We start from the raw sequence: 11,322 nt of genomic DNA on the forward strand, positions 1-11,322 counted from the left end.
CAAAGTTATATCTCAGCAGAGGACGGGAAATACCTGCATCGTTTGTCAGAGCACCCACAGTGGTCAGAGCAGTGACAGATACCTGGGGCAGCAGAATTAGATACCAAGTGTTCCCATACTAGACAGAACCACCTGAATTATCACATCCTGGAGCACTTGAGGCTGGCAGGGACCTGCGGAGGTTACATCTAGTCCAACCCCTGCCTGAGGCAGGATCAGCTCTGTGCAAACCAGCCCAGACAAACCATAATCCAAAGTGTGTAAAACTACTGTCAACCCTGACAGCCCCAGGCATTGTCCCCTGGAGACAGGAGGGCCATGGCTGCCAATGCCCTGGTGCTGCCAGAGGGGGTCATGGATGCTGCAGAGAGTCTAGGCTAAAGCCGTGCCCCCGCTGCAGAGAAAGGTAAAACCCCTCAGTCTGGACCAGTCTGAGCCAGGGGGGAAATCCTTTCCTGCCCCAATGCAGCGTCGGTCTGAGTCTGAGCGCAGGGGCAAGACCCTCCAGCCAGGACCCTGCAGAGTTGGTGCCAGCTGGAGCACTGGCACAGCCTTGTCCCCATCAACAGCCTGAGCTGCAGCCAGCATCTCTTAAAACCCACTGACACATGGAGAAGAAAAGGGGGTGGGGGACAATCAGCGCAGCTCAGAAGTCTGGTAAATCCCCACAATAAAGCACAGGCATCAATACAGCTAGATCATCCCTGACCAGGGGCTGTCCAGTGAACACCTCCAGTGACAGAGAGCACACAGCTTTCCTAGGTCTCTTGGAAGACCACATTAGCCAACATCCTGCTGCTGCAAAGGTTGTTAATATATGCTCAAGAGATCCCAGGTAGAGGCCATGCCCCTGCTACGAGTAAGGCCAAACCATCCCTAGTCCATACCTTGGTTCTTCTTTCAAAGGCGGGGTGCCTCAATGGGAGGGGATTTGTAAGAGTGGCTGGGACTGAGTTATAAAGCATGGACTGGAATGTAGAGCTGGGTCTAGAAAGCCCTGGTGCTGCAGGAAACAGCAGCTGCCAGGTGGCTCCTGACCCAGTCTCAGTCCAAGGGACAGAGGGCTGCTGTACAGTGAAGAGTGTGAGGAGAAACCAAAGTCCTGGTTGTTCCATCTCTCAAAGCACTTTTCCTGCTGCCAGGGGCTCCACCATTTCAGCCTCACCAAGTCCCAGCTGGTCCTATACCCTAGCCAGCCCAAACAGGGGGGCTGGGGGCTGCTCTGGGCACTGCAGCCGTCCATGGCTCTAGAGCTGCGCTGCACCACTGAAGGGCTTGCACATTCTTCAGTGCCAAGCGCCGCACTGGAAAGCCCACTTCTGATCTCCATCAGCTTCATGTCAGGACAGCCAGGAAGGGGTTCCCAGATCACAGCCATACATGAAAGGAGAGAATTAGGCAGAACTTTTGGAACAAGAGGAAAGGCACAAGGGACCTAGACTGTGCAAGGGCACTGCCCAGGCTTCATCCCTTACCCTGCAGGTCTTCTCCAACTGCAGGGAGACAATGCAGGCAGGCCCTCAAGTGCACAGGGAACATCCCATGCAGGCGGGGGAAGGCGGGCAGAAGCCTAGCGAGGACCCGAGAGCTGAGGCTGCTGGAGCTTGGAGGTTACTTCTGACCGCAGCCTCGTTAGACACCAAACAACATATTTATTAGGGAGAATTCATCTCCCTGGCCCTTGCCCCAGCCCTTGTTCTCCATCCACCCCCCTTGCCCTCCTGGCTCTGATGTGCTCTCCTCTCCGAGGGCAGCGATTTGTTCTTGGAAGCGACAGGTTTATAGGTTAGCCAACACCTTCACTCTGTGGAATTTTAATTAACTTCTCCCATCATCAATATGTTAAGGAGCGAGGTTTCCATTATATGGGGTCAGCAGTGTGTTTCGGGGCCTGCTATATCAGCCGTCAAATTGAAGAATTAATGACGTGGCTAATCGCCTCTAATTCTTAAAAGAGATATGGAGGTTCCTGGAGCTGGGTGGGGGCAGAGGGAGCCACGGCCTTGTAAACTGAGCGCGCTGCGAGGCCGCCAGCCCAGGGTAGCTGCACCGCAGCTCCCATTCATCACCCAGCGGGGGAAAAGGCTGCTAGGTAAATATTGTGACAGAGAGTGTGCACCAAAGCGTGTGCGCACTGGGGAGAGACAGCCCTGTCCTGACCAGAGGCCAGCTCGAGAGGTCATCACTTAGGAGAAGCAAGCAGCACGTGGCTCCCTCACGGCAGCAGGACCACTGCAGGCAGAAGCCCCCACGATGGGCCCCGCTGACTGACCAGGGAGGGGACAGCAAAGGCTCCCTGCTCCCACATATGGCATTGTGCATGTGACCAGTGACAACTCGGGGATAGAAAGCTGCACCCCAGCCCCCAACATCTCCTCAGACACACCCAGCACTTTCCGGGACTTGGAAATCTAGGAAAAGTGGGTGTCCAAGGGAAAGCCTGGGTATGGGGCTGGCCTGAATTTCAGCCCTCGACGCATCCACAGCATGGTGCTGTATTCTGTACCAAGTGCTTTGGTGTCACTTAGGTCACAAAACACCATCCAGACACAGGCAGCAGCTCGGTTTGCTGCTCCTGGAGAAGACGGAGAACGAAGAAGACTCCCTAGGAAGAGGCGAACGCGGCACAGACACAAATGGGGCAGTTCACAAACAGTTCGTTTTGAAGCATTCTTTGGTGTTTGGCATCATTCCTCCTCCCCTAACCAGAAGATGCTACAGCACTCAGTTGAGTAGCTACAGCACTAGTGCCTCAGTACCCAAAACAAAGCCACACTCAGAAGAGGAGCTGGCCTCCCTGCCCAAGCTGCTATGGAGCAACCAGTTTTACAGACTCACTGTTATGAACAGAGCCACATGGATGGGGGGAGCCGTGACCCAAGATCCCTGGCCCTTGCAGTCTGCAGATTCCCTCCCCGCCTGCTCCTGCCTGTATCAGGTCCCTAGAACATCACACCAGGACCTTGGACAGATTTGCAGACACAGGGAAGCCGGGAGGAGCTACATAGGGTCTTAATGTAGTTAATAATAGACTCATTTACCTTAACAATGGGCTAATGGCGACGGACCAGACCCGGTCCTCTGTCTGTATCATGTGCAAGCACTGGCCAACTCTGCTTGGTGACAGGGACCAAACCTGGAGACAGAAAGAGACACTGTGTCAGCGCCTGAGAAGGAGGAGCAGGATACAAGCTTATGCTTGAGAAGACCCTTCTCCACCGTCCTCTTCCAAAAAAGCTCATAGTTTTAAAAAAAAAAAAAAAGCAAAGTCTCTTGCCAACAGGAGCAGGCACCTCACATGGTGTGGGGACCCCAGAGTGCCCTCACCCTTTGCCCGGCACCACAAGTGTTTTGGAGCGGAGAGTCATCCCCAGAGTGCAGACAGCTCTCTTGAGCATGTCAGAGACTGATCGAACCAGGCAGGCCCACTCCCAGGGCAAGCCGGAAGGGAGCACTCCTCCAGTCTCACACCGCACTGGAAACCTCCCTATCATCAGTGTTCCTCTAAACAAGCCTGAGCCACCCAGCTCCTTGGACCCCGGGTTCAAAAGCTGCATCCAGGAATCAGACAGTGGAAGGGCAGAGGCCCTGCTCTTCGCAGCAGCGTGGAAGAATCCCCTCCACCATGCATGCACACACATACACACCGATCTACTGCCCTTGCCCTACTGCACTTCTTGCTGGGCTCCAAGCACACCCTGCACTGCTGCAATACCCCCCCATTCCCTCCTCTCCAGTTCCCAAGATTTTGCTTCTCCCTTTTTCTCCCAGCTCCAGCCTTTTACTTCAAGACTTCAAAGCCGGGAGGGCCTATTTGTTTGTTTGTTGATAATGCTGGGATTGCAGGCTATTCTGGTCCGTGGGGAATTTAACACCTAGTGTCAGCAAAAGCAGCAGAAAAGCTTAACTCTGGAGGCATCCCCTATCTCCTGCAGGTTAAAAATATGGCTGGGAGCAGCTATCTGGTGCCTATCAGTAAGGAATGTACATTAGCAGCTATTCGGAGATTAGCGCTAATCAACACTCAGCAGAGCCCTCAATACAGCCACTGCACTTAGAGCTCCCTAGGACGCGCTGCCCCTCTGCCCTCCCACACACCAGCCCTGCAGTGAAAATAGACCCAACTCTGTCCATCAGGGAGCGCTGGATGGGTACAGTTGCATTTCACCTGAAGAGGAGAAGTCCATCCAACTCCCCCATAGTTCAGGAGTTTCTTCTCCAGGTTAGGAGAGGCTAGCAGAGAGGAGTAGTAGCCCTGTCCTACATTTTACCTGGCAGCAGCATGGGGGTATGGTATAGCCCCCAGTATGACAGGAGGGCAGTGCTGTTACCCACTGGGACATAGAGAGATTGCGGCTTTTCCAAGATCGTGTCAGAAACCTGCACTGGAGCCAATATTGTCCTAACCACTGGGCTATACTGTCCCGGCTGGTGTGGCCAGCGACTGGGCAGTGCCCCTTCATGCTCCTCCAGTGCTAAAAGTGGAACGCTGCTCAAAGGAGCTGGAAGAACCTGAGGCCCTGGTATATGACTAGCACTGGCATGGGACTCATTTGGTTTGTGTTTTCACTGGCAGGTCTCTCCTAACCTAGAGAAGAAACTCCCAAACCCTAGGAGAGAGCTGGACGGACTTTTCCTTGGCACACTTCTGCAGGTGAAACACTGCTTTGCCCGTCCAGTGCTCCCTTATGGATGGAGTCCCCCTACCTCTAATGAACGACACGTTTGAGATTTCTAAGATGCTCGTGGTTCCAGGATGGGCCAATTGAAGGCACAATCAACTAGGTTCTCCATGATGAAACATACCCTTTTAATAGCCTTTCTCCATGGTGCACCATGACGGGAAGAGCACCAATGTATTACGGAGACTCCGGGGCAACAAGACTTATCAGAGGGTGGAACAGTTTCTCAAGGAGAGTGGCAGGAGCTCTGTTACTCAGGACACGTGAGATGAGAGTGCTCAGAGCTTTGGAGAATTATCCATGAGAACAATGGATGCAGCATGAGAAGCAAGTCAGTCCTCACCTCAGCAAGTTGGAGACACAGTGGGGTTTATACAAAAAAAGGAATCTTTTCTGTGATTTTCATGGCAAGGGAAAAAATGGGACCCCATGACTTCATTTTTCTCAGTCACATTTCTGGGTTTTCCCACCTTCACGCAGGACCTCCTAGGATACCGCTTGTCTTACTTTCGGAATGACAAGGTAAAGAAAGATTTCTTAGGGTGAGATCTTTTATTGGGCCAACTATGTAGTTGGGATCGAGTTAGACAAGCTTTTGAATGCATGTCAAGCCTGAGGAAGAAAGTTTTGCATTTGAAAGCTTGTCTACCTTGAACTCAGCTATATAGTTGATCCAATACAAAAGATCACCCAAAGAAATCCTTGTCTCTCATAATTTTTGGACCATCACAGCTACAACATCACTCTTGCACTACCTAAGTAAGGAAGAGCAAACCAGACTTAGACCCCCCCATCTCCTGTTTGGGATGTTTAAGAGACCCGTATGAAGGGAAAAGGCCGTTCCGGTAACATTTTAGGGACAAAGCCGGACCTCAGGTAAACTTAGGAGGAACTTCCTGATGATGCAGGCGGTCAAGCACTGGAACAGGCACCTACAGAAATTGTGGACACTCCATTCTCAGAATTTTTCCAGAGAAGGTTGGACAGACATGAGGCTGGGATGGTTTAGGAAGGGCTGGTCCTGCCTGGAGCAGGGGGCTGGACTGAATGTGACCTCAAGAGGTCCCTTCCAGCCGGACTCTCCTATGATCTCAAAGGAGAACCAGCCCCCACTGATTTTCATAGAATCATCAAATCATAGAAAATGAGGGCCGGAAGGGACCTCAGGAGGTCACATGTAGTTCAACCCCCTGCTCAAAGCAGGACTAGCCCCAACTAGATCACCCTAGCCAAGGCTTTGTCTAGCCAGGTCTTCAAAACCTCCAAGGAGAGACAGTCCACCACCTTTGTGGGTAACCTGTTCCAGTGCTTTACTATCCTCCTCATGAGAAAGTTTTTCCTAACATCTAATCTAAACTTCCCTTGCTGCAACTTGAGCCCATTGCTCCTTGTCCTGCCATCTGCTCCCACTGAGGACAGTCCAGCTCCATCCTCTTTGCAACCCCCCTGCAGGGAGTTGAAGGCTGCTATCAAATCCCCCCTCAGTCTTTTTCCCCTCCCCTCACCTCTCAGACCAGTGGCAAGCTTCCCCACTCACTGTGGACCTCTTCCCTGGTGAGGAAATGGCAAGAGACTCTCCAGAGCCTGCCCCTCCAGGTGTAGTTTGTTCCCCACACAGAGGAGCGCAAGGGTGAAGGTTTAGCTCTAGTCACACATACCCCCCCTGACACATACCCCATCTGCTTCATAGTCCAGCTCTTTGTGAGCAGCACCAGAATCTGCCAACCTGAGCCCTTCTCACCTTGGCTGTCCTGTCCCGTGACCCGCTCACAATGATGCCCCCTCGGAAATCCACGCAGTTCACCTCCTGCTCATGTGCCAAGAACTTGACGCTGTAGGAGCCATGCATCTCATGGAGGATGATATTGCCATCCCTGTAAAACAAGCCCCAAGCAGGCAAGGGGGGCAGTGAGTGCTTGGCAGGGAAGGTAAAGGGCTTGATAGCACTGCACAAGCACTGCAGTCCTTCCCACTGCACCATTTGCTCAGTAGGGCCCAGTCCTGCCCAATTCTCCCCCCATATTTCTACCCGTGGCAGCACCCATGAACCCCTGTGACCTTCCTGTGTCTCAAGGACCATGCTACACAGCCACTTTCACTAGTGCTTTTGAATACACTGGAATCCCAACCCACTGCTACACAAGGAGGTAGGGGAGATGCAAATCTTTCCCTGACCCCTTCTGTGAGGTGTTGCAAGGTCATTGTCTGGTTGAAGCTGAGCAACCAGCTACAAATTTTGTCAAAGCCTCAGCACCGTTAGTCATACCGGGGAGAAAAAATTAAAAAAGAGAATGAATGTGCAATAAGAAGGGTATGTATATAATAAAAAAAAATCTGCAGGTGTGTATGGGATGGGTGTGTTTAGGCATACAAAGGTATTAAAAAATAGTAAAAACTCAATTACGTAAGTAGTCAGTAATAGTCAAAACAATATATATGCCAAGAAAAACGGTATAAAAGAGCTTGGAAACAAAAGGTGGCTGGACTAAAAAAACCTAAAAACCTACTGGACTACTGAACTACGCTAGTGGAGAGAAAATTCCTGTCTTTCCAGCCTTCTCTCTCTCTCAACCCCCTGGTTCCCAAATCCAAGGGTGTGGGGTAACAAGATCTGCAGCAGCAAGATCTGCAGCAAGATCCCTGCAAGATCTGCAGCAGCTCTCCAACACTGGAGCAAGACTAAATCCAGAGTCTTGATCATCGCTGCTCTCTGGAAACTCTTTCCTACCCTACTCTGCCAGAAGATGCAGACACTAACTACAATGCATCTCTGTTGCTCCAAAACGTCCCAGCTTGGGTTTCAGACTCTGAGTGTGTCCCTGTGCACTCAGGGAAGGAGGATCCAGTACTCATGATGCTGTGGTATTTTTGGTAGAAAAGCTGAGGATCTGATAACCTGAGGATCTGATAAGCTGTTTCCACCTGGATAAAACCCCTCTCCTGCATGCACAGCTGTACCTACCAGGCCTTGAATGCAGCCTAGGTGCACTGTCTACACAGTCACCACTCTAGGAAGAAAGATGGATGAAGCAGAACGAAAGCCCTGAACCTGAGGTCACAGGAGCACTCAGAGACGTTTGAGACACCCCCAGGAGCTCCAACAGGTTAAACATGATGGAACAAAATTGACCTCCAGAGCGGGTTTGTACAAAGCAAGGAGGAAGTTGGGCCACCCACAACTGGCCACCCACACCGCGCCTCCACCCCAACATACCCGCCTCCGCTGACAATGTGCGAGTCAGCAAGAACAAATCGGCACACATCCTCCTGGTGGCCGGAGAAGATGGCGTGGGGGTGGCGCTGTATGCCTGCCCTGTCGGGGCGAAGCTGGTAGGCCCCAATGTTCTCCGCCTGGGACAGGTACAGACACTTGCCATCCAGCTGCAACCAGGGCATCAAGCTGCAAAACAAATAAAAAAGCACAGGTTGGACACTGAGACAGCAACACGCGTCAGTGCTGGGCAAAGGGGGAGCTGCCAGTGTCCTAGAGGTGGAGGAGCAGTGCTTAGTACAGCAGCATGCACAGGAAGCCAGGCTTCCCTCTCAGAGGCAGTGCATGCTGGGGGCACATTTCCAGCCAGGCCTTCAGGAAGGAGACAAGCGGGGAAGCCTGGGATTTAGAGGCATGGGTGTGAAATACCATGTGTCAGCACAGGTGTGAGCAGCAGCTTTCTGCAGGGACTCTGGGCATCTGCCTACAGACAGGGTTGAACTGGATGGCCTCCAGAGGAACCTTCTAGCCCGCGCCTCTAGGACTGTACACTGCAGCAGCAACATGTCCTAGGTGGGACGTCCCTACTCCAACCCAGAAAACACCAGGACCCACAAGCAGGGCAGGCCTGGGAGTATCCTCTTTAAGTCGTGCCGCCAGCATGGGGTAGTCACACCCTAAGTCAGGGTGGCCAACCTATGGCTCAGAGCTTCCACATGGTGCAGCAGATTCTGTGTGGCCCATGACAGCCTGAGGAGGGAATGGGCAGCACAGAGCAGCAGATAGGACACGAAGCAGAAAGCAGAGCAGCAGATTAGGTGAGGACACAGGGCAGGGAGCAGAAAGCAGAGCAGCAGAGGGGGCAGGAAGCACAATGCAGGGAGCAAAAAGCAGAGCAGCACACTGGGCAGGGCAAGGGGTTCCAAGTGGCACTCAAGGAGGGTGCAGGGCTAACGTGTGGCCCACCGGCCAGAATATTTGCAAGCTCCCAGCACTGGCATGATACCATCCTGAACACGAGCAGAGCTGCTCTGCAGCAATCTGGTAACAGAAGCTGAAACAGGAGAGCCCCCGGCTGAGCTCTCTGCTGCTGTTACATGGAGCTGACACTAGAACAGGCCCTAGAGATGGGAACAGGCGTGGGCAACATCAGGCACCCAAACTGCAGTGCTCACTGGCTTCAGTGGTACTAAACAGGCCTTCTGGGGACAGCAAGGGGAAGACCAAAGGCTGCCCAGGCCCTAAAGCACATAGGCCCTGCAAGGGTCTCCAGGCTGTCTGGCTGCTGTGGATGAGCTCCACTATCTACATAGAAGCTAAGTGGAATTGGGCTTCCCAGCAAAAGCATGGAGGCTTCTGACTGGCTTTCATCGCAGGGGCTTCCGTGTTGGCCTCTAGCACGTCTGACCCAAGCATCTCTGCAGCAGCAGCCTGGGTTTGGAGGTGGGCTTTGATTTCCCCTTCCTTCCTCCACTCCCACGCAGCTCCCTGAGAGCAAGCGAATCTCCAGCTTCCCTGTGCTGGCCACCAAAGTGCTTTTCCTTCTGCTGCCATTTAGCATCTCACCTCTTCACACTGATTTGCCCAAAAGGAAAGGTAAGAATTTGAAATCTGGGCTAGGAGGCAGTGGTTTGAATTGTGGCGGCATTAGAGACTGGATGTCCACGTGGGAAAAGCACTTCCAGCTTTTCAGGGGCGTCTTGCATTTCCAGAGCCCTTCGGGCCCCTGGCGAAGCAAGAGTTTCACCAGCAGGTGCAAGAGCCACATACAGGGAGCAAATGAACCCTGGCTGCCTTAGAGCTGTCCCTGGGGTGGACCTCGCCATCTTGAACACAGCACCATGGGACAGTGAGAGCTACAGACAGGCCCCTGCTGTAAAGGAGCCCTCCTCAAACGTCCTTGCCCAGCTGCTGCAACAGCTTCAGTTCAACAATGCACAAGTCCCTGGCCTCACTATCTACTTTGCAAACCTGCAGCACACGGCATGGCATGCAGGGAGTTAAGCACCACAATCGCAGCTTGTCAACATGGCATGTGCACCTGGTGAATCCCTTCCTGAGCCTCCCTCCCTCCCTCCCCAGTCTGAAATATGTTAGAATTCATGGACACAGGCCAGGTGTGCGTGGGGGGTGGGAGGGATGCATGACAAGAGGCAGATAAAAGAAGAGAGCCCGGTGGAGGGACAGGAAGGAGGAGGGAAATGCACACTGGATCAGGACAGCAAGGCAGAGCCCAGGTCAGGAGCTGGGCAGCGGGGATGAGCAGAGAAGCAGAAAGGCTTGGAAAGCAAATTGTCCAAAGCTTGGGGCCCCAAGTGACTGCTGCATCCACCCACGGCAGCATGGGGAATCCGAAAGGAGGAATCCCCAGGCTAGAATCGAAGCAGCTCCTTGCAGAGAGCTGACACCCGGCATCTGGGTTAGATACCAAGCAGGCAGTACCCCACCCCAGCTGGCCAGGAGCAGCAGAGACGGGGACAACCGGTCAGCTTCACTGGCCAGGCCCTACAGATCCGTGGGACAGCTGGTGTCAGGAACCCCACTATCCCCCACCCGCAGGCGCACGGAAGAGGGGGGAGAAAGGGGCCACTTGCTTGCGTTTCCATTTCAGCAGTGTCTCCCTGCGACAGCGGCCGTGCTTCCAGTTCTGAGAGACCTTCACCCGTTCCTTCACGGGAATGCCAGGTGCTCTGCAGAGAGAACAGAGATGGAGTGAGCCACGACCATCAGCCTGGCACGTGTAACAGGAACTGGTGATGCTGAACTATGCAACTGAAGAGAACAGGCCAAAGCTCTGCTGCCTGGAGCTACAGACTGACGTGCTGTGGCTGGCAGGGAAGGACTGAAGGGGTGACAGCCCCATTATCTCCTATGCAGTGGTAGGAGGCTGCACAAGGCTGGGCAAGGACTTGCCTAGCTACAACGGTGTTCCTCAAAACACCGTGGGCACGCGCTTAATCCCGACTAAGCTTGCTGCTCCTCCAGAGCTGAAAACCTTACTCTAAGTGAGGCCCAGATTACAAGGGGCTCTACAGGAGCTGCTACCACACAGGAAAGATCTGGGGGTCACTGTGGACAGGTAACTAAAAACATCAGCTCAGGGCTCAACAGCCATCACAAAGGCAAACAACACAGATTCATAGTCTCTAGGGTCGGAAGGGACCTGAGCAGATCATCAAGTCTGACCCCCTGCCATGGCAGGAAAGAGTACTGGGGTCAAACGACCCTAAGCAAGGTGTACATCTAACCTCCTCTTAAAGACCCCCAGGGTAGGAGCCCGCACCACGTCTCTTGGCAGTTGGTCCCAGACCCTAGCCGCCCTGACCGCAAAGTCGCGCCTCCTGATGTCTAGTCTGAATCTGCCCTCTGCCAGCTTGTGACCGTTATTCCTGGTCACTCCTGGCCGTGCTCGGGGGAACAGGGACTCCC

General features: G+C 53.3%; 1 protein-coding gene across 1 annotated transcript in view; it reads right to left on the reverse strand.

Moving 5' to 3' along the window:
• The window catches only part of FBXW4 (F-box and WD repeat domain containing 4), a 76,522-nt gene that overhangs the window by 54,165 nt on the left and 11,035 nt on the right, over nt 1-11,322 (reverse strand). The window contains exons 2-5 of the mRNA XM_019555576.1: nt 10,488-10,583; nt 7,897-8,082; nt 6,424-6,556; nt 3,042-3,136 (exon numbers count right to left, since the gene is read on the reverse strand). Coding sequence (XP_019411121.1) covers nt 3,042-3,136; nt 6,424-6,556; nt 7,897-8,082; nt 10,488-10,583 — 510 coding nt within the window. The remainder of the gene's footprint in view (nt 1-3,041; nt 3,137-6,423; nt 6,557-7,896; nt 8,083-10,487; nt 10,584-11,322) is intronic.

The sequence above is a fragment of the Crocodylus porosus genome, unplaced genomic scaffold, assembly GCF_001723895.1.
Source record: "Crocodylus porosus isolate Cpor-Errol unplaced genomic scaffold, CroPor_comp1, whole genome shotgun sequence".
Lineage (NCBI taxonomy): Eukaryota > Metazoa > Chordata > Crocodylia > Crocodylidae > Crocodylus > Crocodylus porosus.